The sequence below is a fragment of the Delphinus delphis genome, chromosome 19 (genome assembly GCF_949987515.2).
Source record: "Delphinus delphis chromosome 19, mDelDel1.2, whole genome shotgun sequence".
Lineage (NCBI taxonomy): Eukaryota > Metazoa > Chordata > Mammalia > Artiodactyla > Delphinidae > Delphinus > Delphinus delphis.
Window position 1 is genome coordinate 22,036,303 of NC_082701.1, and position 24,069 is coordinate 22,060,371.

General features: G+C 57.4%; 1 protein-coding gene across 2 annotated transcripts; it reads right to left on the reverse strand.

Annotated features, from left to right (window-relative positions):
• Window positions 1-305: 305 nt before the first annotated feature.
• Window positions 306-22,802, reverse strand: MLLT6 (MLLT6, PHD finger containing). Of its 2 annotated transcripts, XM_059997933.1 has the most exons (20): window positions 22,503-22,802; window positions 21,210-21,289; window positions 20,667-20,721; window positions 20,307-20,416; window positions 19,213-19,316; window positions 18,876-18,969; window positions 16,474-16,629; window positions 15,723-15,821; window positions 12,795-13,014; window positions 11,642-12,256; window positions 11,004-11,185; window positions 10,662-10,770; window positions 9,379-9,445; window positions 9,034-9,173; window positions 8,345-8,542; window positions 8,152-8,240; window positions 6,672-7,021; window positions 6,150-6,240; window positions 4,779-5,135; window positions 306-4,176 (listed from the first exon to the last, which is right to left on the reverse strand). In XM_059997933.1, the coding sequence occupies exons 1-20, from the start codon at window positions 22,609-22,611 to the stop codon at window positions 4,135-4,137; spliced, it is 3,267 nt and encodes a 1,088-aa protein (XP_059853916.1). In that variant the 5' UTR covers window positions 22,612-22,802; the 3' UTR covers window positions 306-4,134. The 2 variants fall into 2 exon arrangements, with proteins under 2 accessions (XP_059853916.1, XP_059853917.1); XM_059997934.1 differs by lacking the exon at window positions 6,672-7,021 and having other exon boundaries at window positions 22,503-22,801.
• Between the last annotated feature and the right edge of the window lie 1,267 nt (window positions 22,803-24,069).

Sequence of the window (24,069 nt, forward strand, 5' to 3'; positions counted from 1 at the left end):
GGGCAGTGCTTCTAGAAGCGCGGTGCGGACACATCTCGTCGCCTCGGGAGCTTGTTTTATCGGATTCGCGCCTGGCCTAGGCCTACACATTACATTCTTATGGGTGGGGCACAGGTATCTGCGTTTTCAATATGCAGGGTATTTCGGGTACGTTGTGCATTTTGGTCTGTGAACTACTATTCCAGGTGCTTAAAGAAATGTTCATTGACCATCCCCCGACCCCCGATCCCTTCCCAAGGCTCCCACGGATGGCACTCCCTCTCCCTTTCCCTTCAGTAAAGCCAGACAAAGCAGGATCTCTTTGGATTTTTTTTTTTTTTTTGTAAAACATTCTTTTATTAAAAGAACAAGTGCTGTTTACGAACTGCCCTTCGTACAAATAACATCCGTTATACAAAGATACAAGATCCGAGTTATGCACAATTCCAGGCTTGGAGGTGACGGGGTAGGGGCATTGCCTTTTGGGTTGAGGATATAAAGGAGGCTTTAGAAAGAATTAAAAAGGAGCCCCTGGGTTTGCAAACTGTAGCTTCCCCTCCCTGCTCCCCTAGGAAGGGTCTACTACATTGAGACAGGCTGGGGCGGAAAGGGGGGGACAGGCGAGGAGCCAGGGTTTGGGTCTCCAGTCCCACCACCTAAGTCCCAAGTTGGGCTGAAGGACGTGACCAAAGGGCAATGAAGGCACGCCCTCAGTCCCCAACTTTTCAGTAGATCAAGTCAAAGTGGTTGGGAGCCAGACACACTTTTAATCTGGTTTGATGTGACCGGAGGGAGCCAGGGTACTATGCCCCGCTTTCCTGCAAATTCCCAACTGAAGTGACCTTAATCCCTCCAGGCACCTCTCCCCAGGAAATAAATTGGGATAAAGGAGAACTGGAAGCAGGCTGCCTACCCTTAACTCCGGCCCACCACATACCAAGGAAGATGGTGGAAGCTGGCAGGGGGAGCCTGTGCCTTTGAAAACTTGTCTGCATTTCCAGTTTGGGAAAGGGCAGTGTGGAGAAGGTCACCCTTTCTCAGAGCTGGCTCTTTCTCTTTCCCAGGCTCTGGCTCCCTTCCTAGGAGTACTTCCCTAGAAGTCAGGACAGGAGTGGGCAGGGGTGCTCTCATCGGCCTCAAGGGAAGGGCGCCTGGAGGCAGCAAAAGACCTAGGAGTCTGAGGGGAAAAACTCATAAACAAATCGGAAAAACTTAGAGAAGAAAAGGCAACCTTTAAAGTGTCATTGTCTCTGGAGAGGATCCATCAGCTCTGAGCTAAGACAGTCAGTGCTTCACAGATACCCCCCACCCCGGCACAGCCCTGCACTCACACCACGCGTCACACACACAGGGACAGACGGACAGCCACAAGGAGGCAGCGCAGTGGGACAGGAGAGCCGAGGACCGGGAGGCCAAGGTCCTGAGGGCTGGTCCTGGCTCTGCCCCTGAGCCCCTGCCCTGCTAGGCTTGGAGCTATCACCTGTGAAGCAAGGAGCTGGCTCAAAAGACACCTAAAGACAGGTCCCTTCCAGCTCTGACATTCGTGCACTAGTTGTGACCTCAAGGCCAGACAGCGGCTCTGCATGCATACTGCAATCACACCTCTGCGCTGAGGGGGATGACGTACTAAGCGCCACTCTGCATTTTCAAACTCCACTTCCGCCCTGCAAACCACATCCTTCCCTCCCCTAGACAGAGCCATATATAAATCTGCATCCCTTTCTACTCCCCATCCAAATTCATCCTAGAAAAAGGGACTGAGGCTGGGAGCAGGGGCGCGGGCGGGGGGTCTCGGTAGCCATACCCCTTGCGCTGGGACCCCACTCCGTCCTGAAGCGCTCCACACCTTTCCTATTATAAAGCTCCCTCGAAAGAGGAAATGCACCACCGCTCTCCTGTCCCCCTGCCCCGAATTGAGGCACAGCACCAATCCATAGCCAGCCTGGGTCCCTTCTTCAAATCTAACCTGCCTACCTGCCACTGCACCCCAGCCTGGGGAAAGTCAGAAAACAGAGACTCTTGGAGATGAGAACCCCAGACTCTCGGGTGCTGGAGGCAAGGGGAGGTCTTGGTTCCAGTGCACTAAGTCATTTGGACCTCTCACTCTCTGCCACAGCGGCCTTGGGGTGGATTGACTTCCCTCACTGTCCAGAACAGAAGCTGACTTTGGCTGTAAGTGGGCCGGCCTTGGGCAACGGTGTGGGTGTGAATGAGCAACTCTTCTAAGAATCTCTGAAGGTTATTTTTCTTTTCAGTGGTTTGGGGGCAGGGAGTTAGACAGCTTAATAGATGAAGATGAATAAAATGCTGAATTCTATCATTTCTTTCTAACTGATATTTAGCGTTAATAAAAAGTGAGTATTTCTGAGGTCATCACAACTGCCTCCCCCCTCCCCCCCCAAGCCCTTGCAAGTGCCTAAGAAATTGCCTCTGAAGGATCCCACCCACCCCCTCCATTATCAGCTCCCTAACATCTTACAAAGTCTTATCAACAGGAATATTAATATTATTTTCAGTATCAGAAAAAAACCAGTTGAGCAGCACAGGCAAAAATATATCTGCACTACGTTTCTGTCATTGCCAAAAATATACACATCTTCTTTTCTTTATTTAAAAAACAAAACAAAACCAACAACAACAAAAACCCAAACAGAAACACACACACACACAAATCCACACATGCAAAGAGACTGACTAGACGTGGTCATCAGGGAAGCTGGCCACGCTCCTCCTGGCTCCGACCCCAGTGCACCCGACACAGACACAGGCTTCAACCTCGCCCCTCTCCTGGCTGTCCCACCGGCCCTCAACCTTGGCCACCAAAAGCTCTGGGCAGGTGGGGACTCTTTAAGGTGAGAATTGCCCACTACACCCTGGGGAAATAGCTGGTGGGTGAAGGGACAGTTGTAGGTCAGCGTAAGCTTAAGTCTCCCCTGGTGGGTGGGGGTGGGGTGCGGGAAGGCAGGCTGGCTAATCCTGGGAGGAAGGTTTCACTAAAAGAAGTGGCACTTTACCCCCCTTGCCTCATCCCCCAATCCCTGGGGCTCCCCTTTGCCAGGGAAGCAGGACCAAGTATCACTGGGGGAAGGGGAGCGCTGAGGGGGCACTGAGACCATGTAGAGTCTGGGGGAGGAAAGGCAGGATATTACCCTGATTCAAAGCCCCCAGCCCCCAGTTACTCTCCAGTACTGGAGTATGGTTCTGGTTTTTGTTAACCATTCAGGCCCCAGAGAGAGACCAAAGTTGGTGAGGTGAGAGGGTGCAAACAAGAGCTGGGAGCGCCCCTCTGATACGGCCTCGTCAGAGCACTGCTCCTATCCCTGCCCTCAGCTGCCCGGGCTCCAGCGGTAGACAGACAGACAGACGGACGGACAGACACACGCACACGCATACACGCTCTCTGAGTCAGGCAGCTCCATCTCCCCACCCTCGGCACTCCTAAATCCAATAGTGCAAACAAGGGGCAGGGGATCGAGGGGGCTGGGCCACCCACCCCCTGCCTTCCCCCAGCCCATCACTGGGGCCCACCCCCCAGAGGTAGGGAGGCTTGGGCCAAATTTGATGCCATCCTACCCCCCTTCGGCCCCCCAGTCTGTGGGCTTTTACAAGCTCAGCTTGTGACCCTTGTCGGGGGCAGGGGAAGGGGCCCAGCGAGAAACAGTCCAAGGAAGCCCTCTTGCCATCTGCCCAAGTTGGGAAGAAACTGCAGGTCAAGTAGGGCCACCCCTTCTTCCATAAAAGACTTCCGCACAGGGGCAGGCCCAGGGCCTAGCCCCCCACTTATCCCACTCAAGTGCTAATCCATTTTACGTGGCGGGTTCAACCAACCCCCCACTTATGCCATGGCCCACTTTGCTCTCTGGGGAACCTCAAAACATTCGCTGAGAGTGGGGGCTCCTAGGCGGGCTTGGAGCCTGTCCTCCTTCTGAGCCCCTCACAAAGGGGCCAGTGCAGAGGGGGAGGGGGGCCAGATGGAAGGGGCTCCCCTCTCGGTCTCAGTCCTCGGCACCAGGAGCGCCCCACACTCCCCGGGCCTCAGCACATGCTCTGGGCCGGGGCTCTCCAGTGTCTGGGTGCAGGTGCCTGCTCCAGGCTGGGACCCCTCAGACCAGGATCTGCCCCTCCACTTGGGGGTCAGCAGGAGCCTGGGTGGCTTTAGCCTTTTTCCTGGTTGGCTGAGGCTCCTTTGTCAGCAGTCTGGAAAAAGAGGAAGGAAGACTGGGGCTTTGGGAGGTGTCTGGTCCTAACACCCAGTTGAGAATAGCTTCCTGGGTCAAGAAAGCTGACGTTGGGTGCAGTAAGGGTCTGGGCTTTGGCGGCTGCACACCAGGGTCACCTTGTGTGTGTGTGTGTTTGGGGGCGTTGCCCTGCATAGGGCACCCAGCTAAGCAGGCACGTGCCAGCTGAGGCCCTTTGCCCTCAGAAGGAGAAGGGAGGGCCTTTCTTGAAATGGCCCACCCAGAGCATCATCTTCTTCTAAATGGTCCAATCAGAGAGGAAACAGCCTTTCCTAATGGGTCTCCCCAGAGGAACGCCGTTTTCTAATTGGTCCTTTCGCTATTAGCCCATGTGCAAAGTGTATCTTTCTTAGATCTGCAGGAGGGCACCCATGTGCTGGCAGAGGCCCTGGGGTCTAGAGCAGGGCACTCTGCTGCCCTAGGGGTCGCTTCCTTCCTCCTTCTGATGATGCATCTGATGATGTAGCTTCTAATGCTCCCTCGCTGCCCATCCAGAAGGGAGACAGGACGGTCCCTCTGCCCCACTCCCGGCCCCTCCCCCAAGCCGGACCCCTTACTTACCCCTCCTTTGGGGCCACTGCCACTGCCATCCGCCCCCGACAGGCTGAGGAAGGGGTTGGTCTGGGCAGTGAGGACTGGAGGTCCGCCTGCTGCTGCTACTGCTGCCGCCGCAGCTGCTGCGGCCATGAGACTTGTGTTGTTGCCGAGCGAGGGAGCCACCAGGGCTCCGGCGGGCAGCAGAGGTGGGGCAGATGCTGTGGGCAGCAGGCCAGGAGTGCCCGCGGACAGCAGCGGGGTGGAGCTCCCGGCCAGCAGGCTGGCCATGGGCAACTGGGAGCCCCCGGCCATCTGCAGCCGCTGCAGCTCCCGCTTCTGCTGGATCTGCTGGATCATCTGGTAGACAACAGTCTGGTGTTCCTGCAAGGGGCCCAGATTGCTTACTGGCCAGTGGTCCCCAGGGTCATCTTGCTCTCACTGGCCTGGGCACCATCCTATCACACTAGGACCATGAGGCAAAAGACCTGGGAGACACTCAAGGTTCTGTCTAACTCCCTCCTCTGGGCCTCAGTCTCCCCACCCAGACCAGAAAGTGGTTGCACACCGTCAGCACTTGGCACAGCCGGGGCCAAGTGCAGGGGGTTTAACATCCCTGGGCCCCCCCCCTCACTAAATCAATTCCTCAGTTGCTATGACAACCACAAATGTCCCCAGGGATGGTACGACCCCAAGTTGAGAAACACTGAATGAGGTCAATAGTTTTCAACTCCCCTCTTTTTCATTTGTTTTTTCCCTTAAGAGTCATTTATTTTTGCTTTGAATAGGCAAAGCATTTTCAGTGTTCCAAAACCCAAAGTGATTTATTAAGGCTTATCTTCAGAAATCTTGCTTTTACCCCTGCTGCCATCTGGCCTCGGTAGATAACCAATTGAATTGGTTTCTTATGTATCTTTCTCATATTTCTTTATATGAAAATGAATATTTTTCTATTTTTTCAACTCCCTCCTTTTTAAAAGGAAGAATTCCTTTCCTCCAAAGGAATTTTTAGCAGAACTCAACACACAAGAAAGACCCAAAAGGGGCTGCTCTGGTTGAAGCGGTGTCTGTCACCCGCTTGGCCACCGCTCTACGCAGACCCCGAAGTTCCCCACTGAAGAGCCTTGGGGCTGGAATTGGAAATGCTCAGTAACTGAGGACTCACCACCCTCCAGAACCTCTCGCTAGGATGTGATCTGGGGCCACTACAGCATCCCTTCCCCAGTGCCCAGGGGCCCCCCCGAGAGGAACACTTATGCCCTCTGACCCCACAGGACCCTTAGGGGCAACCTCCACCCAGCCTGGGGCTGCCCTCCCTGGGCTGGCCCAGACCCTCTGAGAGGGCCCTTCCAGCAGAGCTGGGGGAGGGGAGGTGGCCCAGGAAGGGAGGGGCATTACCGGGGTCAGCTGTGGGGACGCCAGGAGCTGCTGGAGCTGCTGGAGCTGCTGCTCTTGCTGCTGCAGGAGGTGTCGCTGCTGCTCGGTGAGGCTGAGGCAGGGGGACAAATCACAGACCATGGGAAGGGACAGCGGAACCCTCCTCGCCTGCTCCCCTAACTTCCCAGACTCCCTCAGACCCAGGTGGGGAGAGGCAGGGATGTGAAATATTAGAGGACTAGAGCGAAACGGACTGAGCTCAGACAGGACAGTGGGAGGGAGGCACATCAGAGGGAAGAACTTTCCCAGAAGGAAAACCTAGGCTAGCTAGGGTACAAGGCATAAACAGACGACTTTGTCCACGGAGAGCTACCATCTGGAGGGCACTCACATCTAACATCTAAGGAGAACCTGGGGTGACTAGATTCTAGACCCTGTAAGATCAGAGGACAGCTTTCCTTCTGAGGAACTGTGGGTGTTTGGGGGGATTCCCTCCCAGAGCCAGCCTCCCCCTTCCCTTCCCCAGACTGAGCTCTCCCTCACCTGTTGAGACAACCTGGCAGCTGCAGCGCAGGGGCCCCGCCAGCCTGGCTCAAGCCCGCGGGGTTGGGGGCGGCAGCCCCATTCAACCCCCCCAGGAGCCCATTGAGGGGCAGGGCCCCGCTGCCCGCCAGCCCCCCCAGCAGCCCCTCAGCCAGGGGCATAGCCCCCAGCCCCGCTGCCCCGGGTGCCCGGCCTAGCCCATTCTGTGGCTGGGGCGGGAGCGGGGCAGGGCCCCCAGGCAGGGCCAGGGGCAGAGTAGCAGGGCTCTGCTGGAGCAGGGGCAGCGGTGGGGGCGTGCTGTGGAAGGACAGCGACGAGCTGCTGCGGCTTGGGCAGCCTGAGTGTGGGTCCTGGGGAGGGAGGGGGAAGGGAGGGGTCAGAGGGGCAGGGGGCCAGCATGACCTTTCTGGCCCCCCGGCCCGGCACCCACCAGCATTCTCACAGAGCACAGCCACCCCCCCCTTCCCCCAGGCAGAGCCACCCAGGAAGAAGCAAGGCCCGGGATAAAGGATAAGAATCCAAACAGTCTTCACAAGTCACTTCCTAGGGGCCCAGCATCCCTCACGATGCTTGTTTAACACTGAACAGTGATGACGGTAGTGACCACCTGGTGAACCAGACCCAGGGTTCAGTGCCTGACCTGTACTAACTCGTTACTGCCTTTTTATGGGTGAAACCACTGGTTCTTAAACAGGCTAAACAACTCTGCAGGCAGCTGGAGTGAAAGATTCAGGCTCAAATCCCATGTCCACAATTTAATGGCTTGAGTGGCTTCTCTGTTTTAGTTTCCTCACTCATAACACGGGGGTAAGAGGAGAACCTATTCCATAAAACTATTGTGAAGACAAAACACACACACCCTTTAAAAGTCTCAGCACAAGACGTGACAAAGGGCAAGTATGCAATTAATGTCGGTTACTATTATGACTATTGTTGCCCAAGTCACACATTTAGAAAGTAGCAGGGAGAACAAGAACCCACTTTGTTTGATTTCCAGAAACAACCACAATATAACAATAGCAACGGCTCCCCCAACCGCCAGCAATTACACGGGGATTATTTTGTGTGCAGCTACAACAAACTATAATAAACTCTTCACAAACACTTCTCAAAGAGGCCTTCCCTAACCACCTTATATTCAGAGAAGAACCCCACCCTCCATTCTTTCTCATAGCCCTCAAATTATTTCCATCTTAGTAATTTTCCTGATTTGTAATTATTGATTTTCTTGGATTGAGCCTGTCTCCAGGAGCAAGACTGTCCGATTTGCTCACTCATTGCTTAGCCAATGCCTGGAGCTAAGTAGGCACCTCATAATGATTACTTATTTAATGAAAGAATGAATGGGTCAGTCAACCAATTACTCAGCCAATCACTCCATTGTCCAGCCTCCAATAGCCGCAAGGTAGAGATGCAACTAGAAGGCCCTTGCACCTCCCCACTCCTGCCCGTCCCTGGTGCCCCTCCCCGTGGCGCCCACCTCGGAAGACGTGGACAGCGAGTTGTCCAGGCCCAGACTGTTCTTCCCCGGAGGGCTCTTGCTGGTGCTCAAGGAATCGCTGCTGCCGGCTGAGGGAGGGAGATCACGGAAGGAGGTCAGGGGCTGGAGTCAGGGCCAGTTCCGACCGCACAGCAGAAGCCCCCATCCCCGGGCTGGGTGGGATTCCCCTTACCTTGGGGAGGCAGGCCATAGGGCCCAGGGACAGGGCCGTTGGTGGCAGGCAGGGCGGCAGGCAGGGCGGCGAAGGGCACAGAGAGTTGCACGTTGAGAATCTGCAGTCGCTCTTTCTTAGCCGTAAGGCTCAGGATCTGCTCCTGAAGCCTCTGGTTTTCCTTCTGCAGTGCATGCAGCGCCTTCAGCATCTCCACGACTGCAGACAGAAGGCGAGAGCGCCTGAGCCCCGCGGGCCTGGAAAGGCTGGGGGCGGGGCCAGGTGACCGGGGGCGGGGCCTGGAGGGGCGGGGCCTGACAGAGGAAATAGGACTGAGACCTAGCAGAGAAGGCGCCGGCTAGCGAGGGACTCAGGTGAGTCCTGGGGAGCTAGAGGTGTGAGGACCACGGGTGGGGCCTGAGGCTTGGGGTGGAGTCCAAGTGCTTGGGAGGGAAGGGGCGGGCGGAAGTTGGGGCTTAGTAAAATAAGGGCCAGGAGGTCGTGAGCGCCAAAAGCCCTGCGAAGAGGGGGCGGGCCCAGGAACAGGACCCAGCGAGGGTTAAAGGCAAGGCCAACGGTTGGCCAGAGTTAAGGCAGGGGCGGGGCCGCAGGCGGAACCGTAAAGACGTTTGGGGACCTGGGAGAGAAAGGTGACCGAGTCTGGGGGTGTCCTAGGACAGGTCACCCAGCCCGACGTCACCCCTTCTCACTGTTGACTCCGGCCTCGCCATCGCCCTGCTTCTCCAGCAGCTGCTCCATGTTGGTCGTTCCGGGGGCCGCTGGGTCCAACTGGCCGCCCCCGCAGGGTGCTGTCTGGTCGAAGAGTGCTGGGAGACTGCTGATTGGGGACCTGGGGTCAGAAGGGAAAACCGAGCTCAGGCTTACCTCACTCCCCCACTCCTGTCTCCCTGCCCTCCTCCTCCCGCCTTAGGGGTTTCAGTCATCCCCTCTGGATCCCAACCTCTTCCCCGCGCCCGCCTCTCCGCTCTCTCCTCCCTGACAGTCCCTCCACCCCGCTCCCAGCCCCTCCCCCAAGCCGCCACTCTCTCCCTCACATGGAAGACAGACTCTCCTGGGGGGAGGTCCCCCGACATCGGAAGCTGCAGTCCTCCAGGTCTGGCTCTTGGAAGGAGAAGGAGGGCAGGGATCAGCGAGGAAGAGGTGCCGTCGGCCTCACAGTCCCCGCCTGGGAAGTGGGTGCGGGATCTGGGACCGTACCGCAGACCCCTTTCCCCAGGATCTCCCAACCCCAGATAGCCAGTTCTAGTTCTTAAGGCGCTGGGAGCCCTGGCTTGGAAACCCAGCGCCGTGGGAGGCAAAGCCATGAGATCTCGTCCCTTCCTCCTTCTCTAGGCAGAAAGGCTCCTGCAGCCTGGCTACTTTCAGATCCACCTCCTAATTTTTTTCCTGGAAAACTTACAACTTCAGAGTCATAGAAACTTGGGGCCTGCACAGTCCTGAGTTGAACTTGGATATGATACTTACCTGCTGTGTGACCGTGGGCTTGAAACTAACCTCTCTGAAGTGATTGTTACGAGGATTAAAATGAGGTAGTAAATGTGAAGCGTTAATCTGAACGGCTTAGCTGGCATGCAGCAAGGCCTTAATTACTGTAGCTATTATAATCAGTTTTATATGACCTTTATATTAATAAACTAAAACATTAGACGTCAAAACCCTCTGTTGGGCCACTGAATTCCACTTTGCGTTTTGGCAAAATACAGTCACCTACTCTGTAGGGTTCTTAATTCTGGAATCAGATTGGTCCCCTTAAGGCTTACCTGAACTGGTAAGCCCCGCCCTCCAGCCGGCCAGGTGGTACCGCTGCACCAATCAGCTCTCTGGGGCTGGGTTGACTCTCCAGGGAGAGGGAGGGGCACTTGTGATCCGCCCCCTTAACTCCTAAATACCCAGAGAGGCTGCTGTCCAGCTGGTGGGATCTCTGTAAACTCTGATCCCAAGAACTCACTAAGAGGCCAGCAGGGAGCTAGGCTACACCGGTAGGAGAACGAGGCTTGGAGCCAGGGTACCAGAATTTCAGCTGCTGCGCTGCCTTTCCCTACCCCAACTGCCTTGAGCAAGTCATTCATCTCTCTGCCTTTTTGTTTTGTGAGATGGAGCAGTATTTATTCTGCCCTGTCCTGTCCCGCCTCCTCACGGGGTTTTAATGTGAAAGTGTAGGTTTGTCGTGTGTGGAATGTTTTTTTGCAGGGTGGGCAATGGCCAGAGGGTGCGGGCAGCCAGAAAGCCCTCCCATCCTTTCTGGGGTGACAAGCAGGTGACAGGGGCCCCTCAGGCCTTTGGGAAGAAAGGGGAATGGGGTCAGAGACTCACATACCTGTGTGGCTGCTCTCGGCTTGGGTGAGGAGGGGGTTAACGGCACCCATGGGGGTTCCAAAGATGTGGGTAGAAGGGAGACTAAAGGTGGAGCCAGCCAGAGAAAACACCTGAGGGAAAGGAGGTAGAGTCCAGCCTGGTGGTTATTCTTGGATCTAGAGCACAACTGTGTGCACCGGGGTGGAGGGGACCAGGCGTGCTGGGGAGGAGAGAGGACCAGAGAGAGGGAGAAGTTCTGGTGGTGAGCAAGCCCAATCTCTCAAATTCCCATGGGAAGCTGGGGTCCTCAGCAGGCTGTCCCCCACCTGCCCAGGGATGGCGGAGCCCAGGAGTAAGGCCTCACCTGAGTGGTGGAGATAGAAGCAGAGGAGGAAGGGAGGGTGCTGGTGAATGGGGAGCGGCTGAGGCGGGGCAAGGCCGAGGTCCCTGGGGGCCCCAGAAGGCTGGAGGAGAGGGGGGTGCTGCAGACAGCCCGCAGCATTCCACCACCGTGGGAGATGGGGTCCTTATTACTGGTGTAGATGCCTACAGGCACAAGACAGACACAGAGGGAAGCTTAGAGTCACCCCTCCCCCACGCCCCACCTTAGTCAGGTGGCTAGAGCAGCCTCTCCCCAAGGAGAACACTCCCCTGGATCTGGCCACACACCAGTCTCACCCTCTTGCTGCAAAGATGTCACTTCTTGCTTGGGTGACATCTGCTTGCCATGCCTGCTTATTCCACTGCCCTGCTAAACCTGGAGAATTCCCAGTTTTTCTAATCCCCCAACCCAAACTTGGTTAAGTCCTGTTGGCAATCTCTCCCGCTACAACCATGCAGAAAATGGGTATGGGGGAGTGTCTCAGAGGTGACTGTCACCTGCATCCTTTGTCTTCTGGAGCAGTTTCTATCGCATTTCCTTCTAACTGCATGTTTGTGCCTCTGTCCCCTCACTAGACTGGCTGGGCCCTGAGATACCCTCCATCCCCAAGGGTCACTAACCTGCCCCCAGCAGTGGGGACTCCAGGCTCAGGCTGGGCAGGCTCCCGGAAGGCCCAAAGGTACGGGAGGCCAGACCACCCAGGCCAGAGCTGACAAGGGAACCTCCGGAGAAGGGTGAGGCAGCAGTGGCGGTAAAGCCAGCCAGCTGGGCACCAGGGAGGGAGGGAAGGGCCGGGCCCCCGGTGCCCTCCTTGTTGCGGCTGCCCTTGGGACGGCCTGGCCCGTGTCGGCTCCTCTTGCTGGCTTTGTGCTTCTTCTCCTTCAGGCCTGTCTCAGGGGCCTCCTCAACAGGCACAGGGGCGGCGCTCAGTGTGGGCATCCGCTTGTGGGTGCCTGCTGAGGTCCCGGACCCCGAGACGTGGGGTGACTTATAGTCCCCAGGGGACGGGGCCCGGGCCCGGCCTGAGCTGGAGGTGGTGGTGGAGAAGCGCATGATGGGCCCAAAGCCAGAGAAGACCACCTTCTGCTCAAAGAGGTCAGCCTTGGGGGGCTCGGGGGCTGAGGGAGAGGGAGGAGCTGAAGGGGGGCGCGCTGCGGGCTTGGAGTACTTGTCCTCCTCTGGCTGCTCCAACTTGGGGAATGCAGAGAAGTCAGGGGAGCTCTGCAGGGACGAAACTGCAGAGGGGGAAACGGAATTACAGCTGGACCCCAGATCCCCTGCCTCCCTCCCACTCAGTGTGCACTAGTAGAGAGAACTCTGGTCAGGGGATGGGGAAGCTGAGTTTCCTGTCCCAGCTCGGCCACTGTGTCTGTGTCCTGGGACAGTGTCCCCACCCTCCAGCTTTCCCACCTGTGATAAAGTAGGAGGAGAATAACTCCCACCCTAGTGAGCTCACTCGATGACTACAGAGATTACAGGAGATTAGAGTTGGTGCTTTAAACGTGGTACCTGACAGCGTAAGTGCAGGGGATAATGAATATGGTTATGGGGGTTGGAGAGGTGGGCCCTGAGGGAGACCGGAGGGGAGTTCCACCTCGAGAGGAGAGGGCTGAGGGGAGGGTGTGGATGGGAGTCACTTGGTGGGGATCCCCCCGACCCCAACCACTTTAGGAAGCAAATGAGACGCAAACCAACATAAAAAGGCCCTTGGTAGAAAAGCTCAGGGCCAAAGACCGTCCCGCTCCCAGCCTCCTCCGGGACGCCCACACTCACCTGCAGGCTGGAAGGGCCCCCCAGAGGAGGAGGAAGAGGAGGAGGAAGAAGAGGAGGAGGCGGAGGTAAAGCTGCTCACACCTTTCCCACTGCTCAGCTTCTTCCCCTTGTGACTCAGGCCATGGCTGGAAGACTTTTTCCCCTTTGAGTCCCTGCTGCTTTCAGAAGTCTCCTGAGTGCTGGCCTCGTGGTGGGAGGAGGAGGAAGCTGAGGAGGAGACCTGAGGGAAGGAGGAGAGGAAGGCTCGAGGCCGGCCCCCAGGGTCTGGGCTCACCCTGACTTGGGAGCGGAGCAGGACACAGGACCTAGGGCTCTAGTGGGGGAGCCCAGAGTTAGCTTCAGGAAGGATTTTCGGGCAAGGGGATAGTGGCAGGAGCTCCTAGACCGGGGAGATGGGGGGCAGCTCTGTAACTTCTGGGTGTGAAGAGTTGGGAGCTCTGAACCCAAGAAACTGTCTGTCCTTCACCTCGGGCAGGCGAGAGATGAAAACAGTCTCAGAGTCTGTACTGATGCACGTATCTTCTTAGTCACTCATTTAAGAAATACTTAGGGGCTTCCCTGGTGGCGCAGTGGTTGAGAGTCCACCTGCCGATGCAGGGGACACGGGTTCGTGCCCCGGTCCGGGAAGATCCCACATGCCGCGGAGCGGCTGGGCCCGTGAGCCATGGCCGCTGAGCCTACGCGTCCGGAGCCTGTGCTCCGCAACGGGAGAGGCCACAACAGTGAGAGGCCCGCGTACCGCAAAAAAAGAAAAAAAAAAAGAAATACTTAGGCCTAAAGGGCTGGACTTGTGTTGGGAACTGGTGTACGCAGGGAAGAGGAACTTCAAGGAGAACGGTCTCATTCCTGGGCCCTCCAGTCCCCACCACTCCCTCCATGCTCACCCCCAGAAGCAGCCACCTGGCCGACAGCCTGCTCCCCGGCCACTCCATGCCCTTCCTAGACAACCTGAGCTTCCATGCCCAGCCCTCTGCCCGGAGAGCCTAGCCTTCCTCTTCCCGGGAAACATCTTCTCCTTCCAAAGCCAGCTCGAGAGCCCCCTCTTCCGTGAAGTCACCCTATAGCTACCTGGGGTGGAACAAATCTTTCTGTCCTCTTATTTCCGGGTATCGTGTACCCACCCACGTCAGCCATCAGGTGCCACACTGTACTGCAAGATACGGTCCCCCACGTCTGAGGGTGGCAGCAGTGGCTGGAAGAGCGGGGTCTCTGGGGTCTGTTAGCCTGGTGGGTTCTGCCGGTTACCACCGTGTTATGTTGTGTGGTCTCTCAACCTCACCGAGCTTCAGTGTCCTTATGGGGCTAATTATGCCTATTTGGAGAATTATGAGGACCACAATGCCAGACACATAGTATGGGGTCAATAATGAGGATGATTCTGATGGCATGGCTGCTAGTGATACACTGCAGAGACAGTGTCCTGTGGTGGTTAAGATAACAGGCCTTCAAGCCCAACTGCCCGGGTTCAAATCTTGACTCCACCACTCCCTAGCTGTGTGCTTTTAGGCAAATGACTTAACTTCTCTGTGCCTCAGTTTCTTCATTTATTAAATGGGGTTAATAAAATACCTACTTCATTGGATTATTTTGAGGATTAAATGAGCAAATCCCCCAGGCATCCCCTCCATCCCCCTGTTCCAGAAGGGAGCCTGGCATGTGGTGAGTGAGTTAGGGCTTTGTATTACTACCAGGGATGGCTTTTCCTCCTGGTGGAGACCAGGTATTCAGTAAATGAACAAATGCCAGAGGGAGGATGGATGGGAGAATGAGAGCCACCCCGTGCTGCCCCTTCCTGGGCGGAGCCCTGGTCTCTTGTCTTTTTCTTTGTTCTTTTCAACAGCTGGAGTTCTGAAGGGAGCCAGATGTGGTTATGAGAGCAAGGGAGGAGAGGGCCCAGGGGGAGGGGTGGCTGAAATGCTGGGGTGGGTGGAGGGGGATGGGCAGAATGCTCCAACACATCCAAAGGGATGCCCAGCCACTGGGATAACTCCTAGATCTCTGGCCCTCTCTTTCCCCCTGCCTGCAAACCCCAGGGAAAGACCAGAGGGCGCAGACATCAAGCTTTTCCAGGTGAGCCCTGGGCAGCAGGGAGGGGAGAGGGTTACTGGGACAGTTGCCACAGCAACATCACCCTGGAAACCTGATACCTGAGCCTCCTGCTAAGATGCCCAGAGCTCTGCCAACCTCCTGAGGCCAGTGGAGGTGAATGGGGCAGTAATGGTGACAGGAGGAGGCAGCGTCTCCAGGCCCCTGTTCTCCTTCCATGGGGAGGACGGGCTGGAAGCAGGGGCAGGGAGGGCTGCTCTGGCTTGGATTAGCCATTCCCTGGCCTCGGATAGGGCCTGCTGGTTGCTTATCCAGATGTTGCCAGTTTCTGGAGTCAGGCCTGACATGCCATGCCCCTACCGGGAAGGTGGGCTCGGTGAGGGTTTCAGGGTGTGGTCCACAGGCCTGCCCCGCAAGCCATCAGGGGCCACACTTTCAGTCCCTCCGGCCTGCATGGAGCGGGCTTTTGGTTAGGCGACAGGCTCTGGGCAGCCTCCTGATGCGGAGGAGGGATGAGAGTGAAGGGGTCCTCTCTGCCTCTCTTTGGGGAAATGGGCCCCAGAAAATCAGAGAAGCACCGTGAGTACCGTACCTGCAGACAGGAGCCCAGTGCCGAGGCCCTCTGTCTGGACAGAGGCAGATGTGAACATCTGGCAGCCAGCAGGCAGGGTGGTGCCCCCCACCCCACCCCTACCTCTCCTGGTTGGGCTGAGGAGCAGAGGCCCCTCCTGGGCTAGAAGAGGAGTAGAGCGGGGCGGGGTGGGGAGCAGAGGCATATTAACATGAAGCTGAGGAGGTTCCCAGGGGTGCTCACCCTGACCCCTCGCCCCGTGCCTCCCTCCCGCTGCGGTGGCCATCCCTCCTGGGTGTAGGCAGCAGTACCTTGTCAGCAGTGGGGACCACAGGTGGGGTGAGGATGCTGGGGGGTGACTCAGGCCGCTTCTTGTGCTTCTGTTTAAGGCGTTCTTTGTCCTTTCGACTCTGGGGAGGAAGAAGGGACTGGAACTGATGTTGGGGAACAGTCTGGGTCAGGATAAACACAGCACATGCGTGTGGGGAGTGGGGTCCTTTCAAGGACAAGGCTTTGTGGGCACCATCTCCCCCTATGGAGGGACTGGGGGACTTTGGCGGGACAGGAGTGGCCCAGGCAGGTTCCTCTGAGAGCCGACAGCCCTTCCCCCTCCTCCTCACTGCCTGCTAAAAATAGCCCGTCCCATTATCATGCCAGCGACACAGAGCACCGCTCATGTGAGCACACACCCGGGACACCGAGCTGTGCGGAGGGACGGGGGCCGGGCACACCGTGACGTGTGGCGGGGACGCAGGCGTGTGCACTTACAAACTGGACCGACACATGGCTAGACTGTGGCGTGTGTGCAAATGTTGGGGACACTGTCATGTCATGGGGAGGACACGGAGGAACCACACAGATACAAAGAGCCCCAGGGAAGCCAAGCCTTCACCTCACCCTCCGTGACCCTCACATGTCACTTCCTCAGCCCCCTCTCTGCCCTCAGTGGCCTCAGAGGAAGGAAGGGGGTAGGCCCTATGGCCTTCCGGAGACCTGGGTGGCTTCTTGAAAGAAACAGGTGTTTGTGAGTGGGCAGGAGTGGTGGAGGGAGAAGACTTTTACCTTCTTCTGGCCCCTCTCGTGGTGGGAAGGGTGCTTCTCCTGCTGCGTGGACGGCGAGGCCGACCTGCTCCTCCGGCCAGCGATAAAGCCGCTACCGCCTGCCCCTGTGCCTCCCCCTCCTCCGCTGCCTCCCCCGCTCGCGTGCCGGGATGTCTTCTGGGGAGAGAACCGAGAGGAACTGCCATAACCTCCTCCCACTAGCCTAGGAAAAGGTTCCTGAAGATCAGGGACCCCCCACCCCCACACTGCCCGTCACTAAGAGGACCCTGTGTCCTTAATGATACTCTGCTCAATGGAAGTGCATTCCCTAGACTGGAATCCTGGTTTCCCCGCTGGCTTGTCCAGTGCACAAGATTCAGCAGCAACTGAGGCCCAGAGAGGTGGGGCGTCTCGGCCCAGCAACGCACGGATGGAGGCAGCCTCTCACTCTCCGCCCACCTCTTCTCACGGTGCCCTCTCGGCCCCTCTCAGGCCCTGGGCCACGGCCCACTACCACCTCCTTCCCTGGGGTGGAGGACATACAGGACAGCCCTCATGGGAGCCCCTGCTCCCCTGTACTCCATACCCCATCCTCTCCTCCAGACACTTTGCTCCAGCCATCACCCCTTCTCCTTTGTTCCTGGCCCTCCACCAAACACAGTGGTTCCTTTTGTCCCAAAGGACCTGCTGCCCTTAAGAAGCGGAGGCGGGGGGGGGGGGGGGGGGGGGAGTAAACATCCATAAGAAAAACCCAGACAACACTTGTGCTGCCATTCCCCCCCCCGCCCCACCCCCCGCCAGGGCCTTGGACTCCCCACTGCCTGGGCTGATGGCTTCACCTGTCCTAGACTTATAGCTGTTCCCTCTAAGGCCACCCACTACCTCCCAACCGTCAAATGCAAGCACTAATTTCAGGCCTCGTCTGACCCCATTCCTCCCCAGCGGTGGGCACTGCTTCTACTCTGCTGAGCTCTGAACTCCCCACCTCATGGTTCTCTTCACACTTGAGCCCCCTACCTGATGGGCACCCGGGGATTCCAGCCCCAGCCTTATACACCTGGGGCTGCCACCACCACCCTGCCTGGGGGCCTCACAGCCACCAAATCTGAACATCCCCACTTGGCACCTCCTATGAACCAAACCGAGCTCCCTACATTGTCTTAAGTTGATATCAAACCCTGCACCTAGATGACCCTATGACTTATGATCCAAAGTAGGACACTTCTGAAAATGAAAGGGGGAGCTATTAATAATTACACCAGGGCAAAAGGCACAAACTGGGACTCTCCGGGGCAGACCAGGACATACGCTAGCCCTACAGAAGCGTACTGCACCACCGGTTCACAGCGCCCTCAGGTGCTCAAGACTCATCCACCCAGCATTGAGAGCCTGAATCCTATGTGCCACCCTCAACTCCTCCTTCTCAGCTACCCTGACATGTAGGCAAGTCTATCTAGAAATGGTTCTAGAACCCAGCTTCATCCCTCCATCCCCCCTTTCTCACAGCTGTCTCCCAGCCGCGCCCTGGCCCTTCAAATCTGGCTTCACAGTGGCTGCCAGGGTAATCTTCCTAAAACACAAATCTGATCGTGTTACCCTCTTGCTTTCAAGCAGCCTTATAAGCCTGTAGCCTGGGGGTGAGGTCCAAGCTGCCTTCCCAGTCAGGCCACGGCATACCTCTCCAGGACACCCCACAGCTTCTGGAAATGCACGTCTCTCCACAAACATGGGTTAGCACCCCTTCTCCCACCTCTCCTTGGGCCCCTGAACCTGGGGCAGAAGCAAGTCCAGCTCTGGCCCTCCTTGGGCTTTTTCGCCTCATCTCCTGCCTTGTCCCTCCCCCACACCCTGTTCTGCCGCTTATGAATGCTTTCTCATCTCGGGACTTTACCCACGCCAGTCCCTCTGCCTGGGATTCCTTTCTCTCTGTCTCTGCTTAGCAGGCTGCTGAGGAGCTTCAGACTGTCTGTTCTGAATCCCACACACCAGCTGGGAGATAAATAACAGAATCTTAGTGGGTCTGAGCTTACTCATCCATAGAAACGGGGAAATGCAGTACACCTAGTTCTTAGGGTTTGGGGGACGATCACACAAAAAAACACACATAAAGAGATTAGTACAGAGGCTGGGACACAGCGAGCCCCACAAATGTTGGCTCAGCTTAAATGCTGCCTCTTCCTTGAAGCCTCCCAGACTCTGACAGGCAGGGCCTGAGCTCCATCCTCTGGATGGAGCCTGGTTCGGCTCTGATTCACACCCCTCAACTGTGCTTCAATTATTCCTCATCCAGTGGCGAGCTCCTCAAGGGCAGGGACATAGTTCCTTCCACGTCTGTCCTCCCAGCCCCAGGCACTGGCCTGGCCTGGAGCCCATACCCTCTAAACCATGGCTGACTGACCCATTCATGCCCAGATGAAACTCACCATTTTGCTGAAGTGGTATTTGCAATAACCACAGTACTTGACATTGTCGACCTCCAGCACTTCCTCCTCACACAGCAGGCCTGCCATTTGGGCACTAACCGAGAAAGGTCAGCCTGAGAAGCGTGGCCACAAACCAGACCGGCCACCTCCCCTGCACCCTCCTAGATCCCTGCGGGGGTGAAGCCAAGACCACCCAAGGAAAGCACTGCCCTCATCTCCAAAGACACAGCAGCTAGGATGAACCTCTTTAGCAGCCCCCCATGGCAAAGCTCGGAGGGGGTTGGTACAGCTGGCTAGAGAACGTTCAGGGTGGGTGCAGGGCAGGCGGGGCTCTCACCAGGTGACATGGAAAGCTTGTCGACATCCGTGGCGGTTACAGGTCATGCAAGCTCCTGAGGCTGCCTTGCTTTCCCGGCCCTGCTCCTCACAGATGTAACATGTCTGCAGGATACAGTACAATCGTGCCCTCTTCCCTTCCACCTGAGGGATCCTTTGGTCTCCCCCCTCAATTCCATCCTCTCCACGTGATCCTAAGTCAGGGCTATCCAACAGCACTGTTGGTGGTGATGGAACTGTTCTCTACTGCACTGTCTGATGCAGCAGTCACAGACCACGTAAGGTTACTGAGCACCGGAAATGTGGCTAGTGTGACTGAGGACCTGAATTTTAAATTCTATTTGATTTTAATTAATTTACATAACCACATGTGGCCAGTGGCTACTATACTGGACAGTGCAGTCCTTGGACGGTGAGCCCGATAAGGCCAGGGACTGTGTCTGCCTTCCTCACCGGTGAGCTCATCCCCACCTCTGGGCCTTTGCACATGCTATGCCTTCTGCCTGGTACCTGGAACGCTCCCCCCTCATCAAGGATGGCTCCTTCTCATCCCCCAGGTCTCAACCAAAATGTCTCTTTCCTTGACTACTTTATCTAAAGTAAGCCCCCCCCGCCCCCCCGCAAGGTATCCTTTATTTCAGTACCTTGTTTGTTTTCTTTACAGCACTTAACACAAGTTGCATTTACTTTATTTGCCTGTTTATTGATATCTATAGTCTTCCCACCCAGAAGTGTGAGTTCCGTGGGGCAGGGAGCACACCTGTCTTGATCAATCTAAACACTGTGTGTCTAGCATCTTGCCCCAGTTTTGGCACATAGTAGGCACTCAGTAAAATGTGCTCAGTGAATGAATAAGTGAACTGCTCGCTAAGGTCTACCTTCAGGCAGTACTTCTGCAAGGGAGCCTACTATTTCACTTGAGTTCCAGAGCACGAGCGTGAATCTATCAGTGGAAGGTGCCTACCCTCCTCGTGAGTTCCCCGAAAGTGTAGGTTGGACAGAATCAAATTACACTGGATGAAGGAAGGGCTGGAGGGACCCAAGAATGGTTGGCTAGGGAAGGGACTGGTATGGGGCACGGTAGGGGCCGCTGACCTTGTTGAAGCGATCATGAGGCACGTACTGCAGCACGATGGGCTCCATGGTGAGCACGTTGGCAAACTGCACCTCAGGGATGTAGAGGGCACACACCACGTGGGCCCAGCCTGGGGCAGTGTGGGGCTGGCCTCAGCTGCGATGGCGAGCCCAAGACCCCCACCTCTCACAACCCCATACTGCAGACGGTCCCCTCCTCCACGGCCTTCCCATCAGACTCCACTGCCAGCCAGGGAAGGGAAAGGAAACCAGCCTCTGCATTCCACCCCCACCCACAGACCACTCCTGCCTTCCCAGACCCTGCTCAAGGGGCCTTGCTGACCTCAGTAGATGAGCCCTGAGGCTCAGCACCCCTCTCACCTCCATTGTCAGTCCTCTTCAATGCCCCATCTTTGTGTGGGCACAGCTCACACCTCTGCCAATAAAAGGGGGCACAGGGGTTTGGGAGGTGGGCTTTCCCAAAGCGGGTGGGGGATCTGCTGAGCTGGGCCCCCCCTGAACACATTCTGAGGGCCCCAGGATGTAATGATAAGATGTCTAAGGAGGAACTGGTGGGGGTACAGAGAAAACAGGATTGACCACGAGTGATCATTGTTGAAGACGGGTGATCCACATCAACGTGAGGTTCATTAGAGCATTCCCTCTACTTTTGTACAGGTTGGAAACTTCCCATAATAAAAAGCTCAAACAAACAAGCAAACAAAAATAAAAGGCCCGGTGCCTGAGGTGACGCAGAGTGAGGGATAAGCTGAGGGACAGATGGGGTTGGTGATAGGTGTGCAGGAAACAGGAAATCCTGTGTGACAGTCCCACCCCAGCCTCAGCCTCAGAGTCCCCTAGCTCGGTGGGGAGTGGGGGGGGATGCTCAGGTGTACAGAGGGGAGAGAGGAGTCTCAAACTCACCACCCTGGCTGCTCGCTCCTGAGATTCACATTTCCTGCAGAACCAGGGTCCTGTTGGCACCTGGACGATGCCATAGCAAGCTGGGGATGAGGGAGGAGAATCACCAAACAAATCTGTCACCAGGGGCTGTTCCCAGAATAACTGGGGGAAGGGGGTGACTCTAAGGAACTAGGCCAGGGGGCTGTTCCCAGCCTGGGGGGCACTCACTAGACAGCAGGACCACAAGGAATGCCCAACAGCACGCAGCCAGCTTTCAACCACACAACCAAGTCCTCCAAGCAGAGGTGGGAAGTCTGAGTCCTTGACCTTAAACTTCTAGAAGATCCTCCCCTCATGCCCTTTCTGTACCCAGCTTTCTGTTTCCCAGCTCCTGCCAGGACCAGTCCTCATCATCAGGAAGAGAAAATCAGCGGAACAACATTTACGATAGACAAACGCGTTTTGTTGTTATTGGGGGGGGGGCATTTCTTAAAGGGCCAGTAATGTTAGAGGCGGGGAAGTCGGGGGTCTAGGGAGCTCATCTTCTGCCACTAACTATAATAGGTACAGCTCAAAAGTCAAGGCCGAGAGCAGGTGCAGTGCAGGTAACCAATAGGAGAGTGGCGGGAAGACCCGACAGCGACAGGATTAAGGGCTGTCCCAGGAAGGGGGGGGGCAGCTGGCTGTGCCAGACAGGCGGGAGATGCCAGTCTGCGCCCTCGGTAAGATTCCTCAAGGAGTTAACTCCCGAACCATGTGCTGCTGGGGGAAACTCCAAACCTCCCTCTTCTCTATTCCCGGCCCCCTGCGCAACCTCTCTCCTATCCGCAACTCTTTCCCGGAGGATTTTAGGAGTCCCCTCTCCCCTGGGACCCTTCTCCTCCCTTCCCAATTCCGCTCCTCCCAGTATCCGGAAGCTGGAGGGGAGGATGACCCCCCCCCTTGACCTCTCCCTCCGAGAGCCGGGACCAAAATAACCGGGCGGGAGGGTACACCTCACAGGTAAACATTCTCCAAGCAGCCCCGACACTGACGGTGTGGGGCGCGTTGAGTGCACTCATTGGCCCCTAGACTGTCCCCAAACTCCCTCAACTTGGGGTGGGGGGCGCGGGACTGGAACAATAGGCAAGAAAACAATGCCTGACCCGGTCCTCCAGGACCGGGCGGGGGCAGCCCCCCGACTCCTCCCTTCTCTTCAGGTGGGGTGGGGGAGGGGCGCCCGAGCCCCGGGAGGTCTCCAGAGGGCGCGGCCGGGGGCTCCCTGCCCACGCCGCCCCCTGGGTCCCTCCGCCCCCCCGAGGGCCACCCCCATACCTTGGTGGACAGCCACGCTGCACGCGTGCCCATCACAGTAGACCAGCGGATTCTCGGCCCAGCCCCTCTCGTCCGAACATACGCAGCAGCCTCCTACCATCTCCTTCATACTCCCATGAGCTCCCTCCGGGGCTGGGGCGGGGGGCCGGCCGGCGGGGGTCGGGGGTCAGGGGGGGAGGGAGGGAGCGGGGGGCCGCGCGCCTCCTCGCTCCCTCCTCCTCCTCCTCCGCCGCCGCCGCTTCTTTTCTTTGCCTCCTCCTTCCTCCTCCTCGGCGTCCTCCTCCTCCTCCTCCTCGCTCGCTCTGTCTGGCCGCCCCCCCCGCCGTGCTCTCGCCCTCATGCCCCGACGGGGCCCCCCCCCAACAATGAGACCCGCGCGCCGGGCTCGCCCCCTCCGCGCCGCACGCCCAGCTACCAGGGCCGCCCGGCCGCCGCGCAGCCCGGGCCCGGCGGGGGAGGTGCCGAGTGGCACATCGCGGGCGCCCGCCCGCCCCGCGCCGCCCGCTCACGCGCCGCCTCCCCGGCCCCCCTGCCCGGCCGCGGCAGCCATGGCCGCGCGCCTCCGCTCGCTCGCTCCCGGCCCGCCCGCCGCCCGCCGCCGGGTAAAGTCTTAGGTTCAGGGAACAAAGCCTGGCTTGGTAGGGAGCTTTTCTCTCGCTCGCTCCGCGCTCATTCTCCCTCTTCCTTTTTCTTTCTATGGCTCTCGGTTGGCGCTCCTGAGCCCTCCATCTGCTTGCCCTTCGGTCTCGGCCCCGGGTCTCCGATTCGCCAGCCCCTTCCGCCCAGGTCTTCGTCTGCGACTGTTCTTCAACCCCAAGGAAACTTGGAGGTGGAGATCAGGGGAAGGGGAGCTAGAAGCAACGGAGCGACGTGGGCTGCTCACCCCTCGGTGTGCGGGGGTCTTTTTGGGTGGCCGCTCGAGGGCTCTTCCCTCGGAGGCCTGTCTGGAGGGTAGACAGTGTTACACGCAGACATTTGTTCATTCAACAAATATTTATTGAATGCTTACTATGTGCAGTCGTTGAGATAGAGCAGTGAACAAACGGGTGTTCCTGCCCTCGGGGAGCTTCCGGTCCAGCTCACAGGCACGCACGCACGCACAGGGACTCAGACTCCTCAGAAGCACGCCGAGGCACCCACAGACACACAGACTCACTCTTAGCTTCATCCAGCCACACTACCCTACCCTCCCAGAGGGGCACACCCCAGGTCCAGCCATTCAGGCGCGCTTAGAGACCCACGCGAGTTAGAGAGCCACTACTGCGGAAGTGCTCACGAACAACGCATTTACACTTGAGCTCGATACATGTACACAAACACAAAACATAGACTCACACACAGCACCCCAAAGTATTAAAGTCCCTGAAATTGGGTCTGGGGAAGAAGTGAGGGGGCGTCGTCAACCCGAAGGCTTCATCCCCAAGGCCGGTGTGGGCAAGGGGGACGAAACCTGACCCCCCTACTTCCTAAAGGGGGGTGGACACCCGCAGGGACCAAAGGTCACACTCCCGCAGAGTAAGACGGGGTGGCGGAGGGGAGAAGCAGCCCTGGGGGCTTCAGCGACACT

Bases quoted from the DNA above. Each gene is read 5' to 3' on its own strand.
- MLLT6 (XM_059997933.1), bottom strand. From the start codon at position 22,611: ATGAAGGAGATGGTAGGAGGCTGCTGCGTATGTTCGGACGAGAGGGGC. The intron at 13,015-15,722 runs GTACTGCTGCCT...TCCTTCCCTCAG, and splicing joins TGGTCCCCACTGCTGACAAG to GTCTCCTCCTCAGCTTCCTC. The intron at 5,136-6,149 runs GTAATGCCCCTC...GGCCCCTTGCAG, and splicing joins CGTCCCCACAGCTGACCCCG to GAACACCAGACTGTTGTCTA.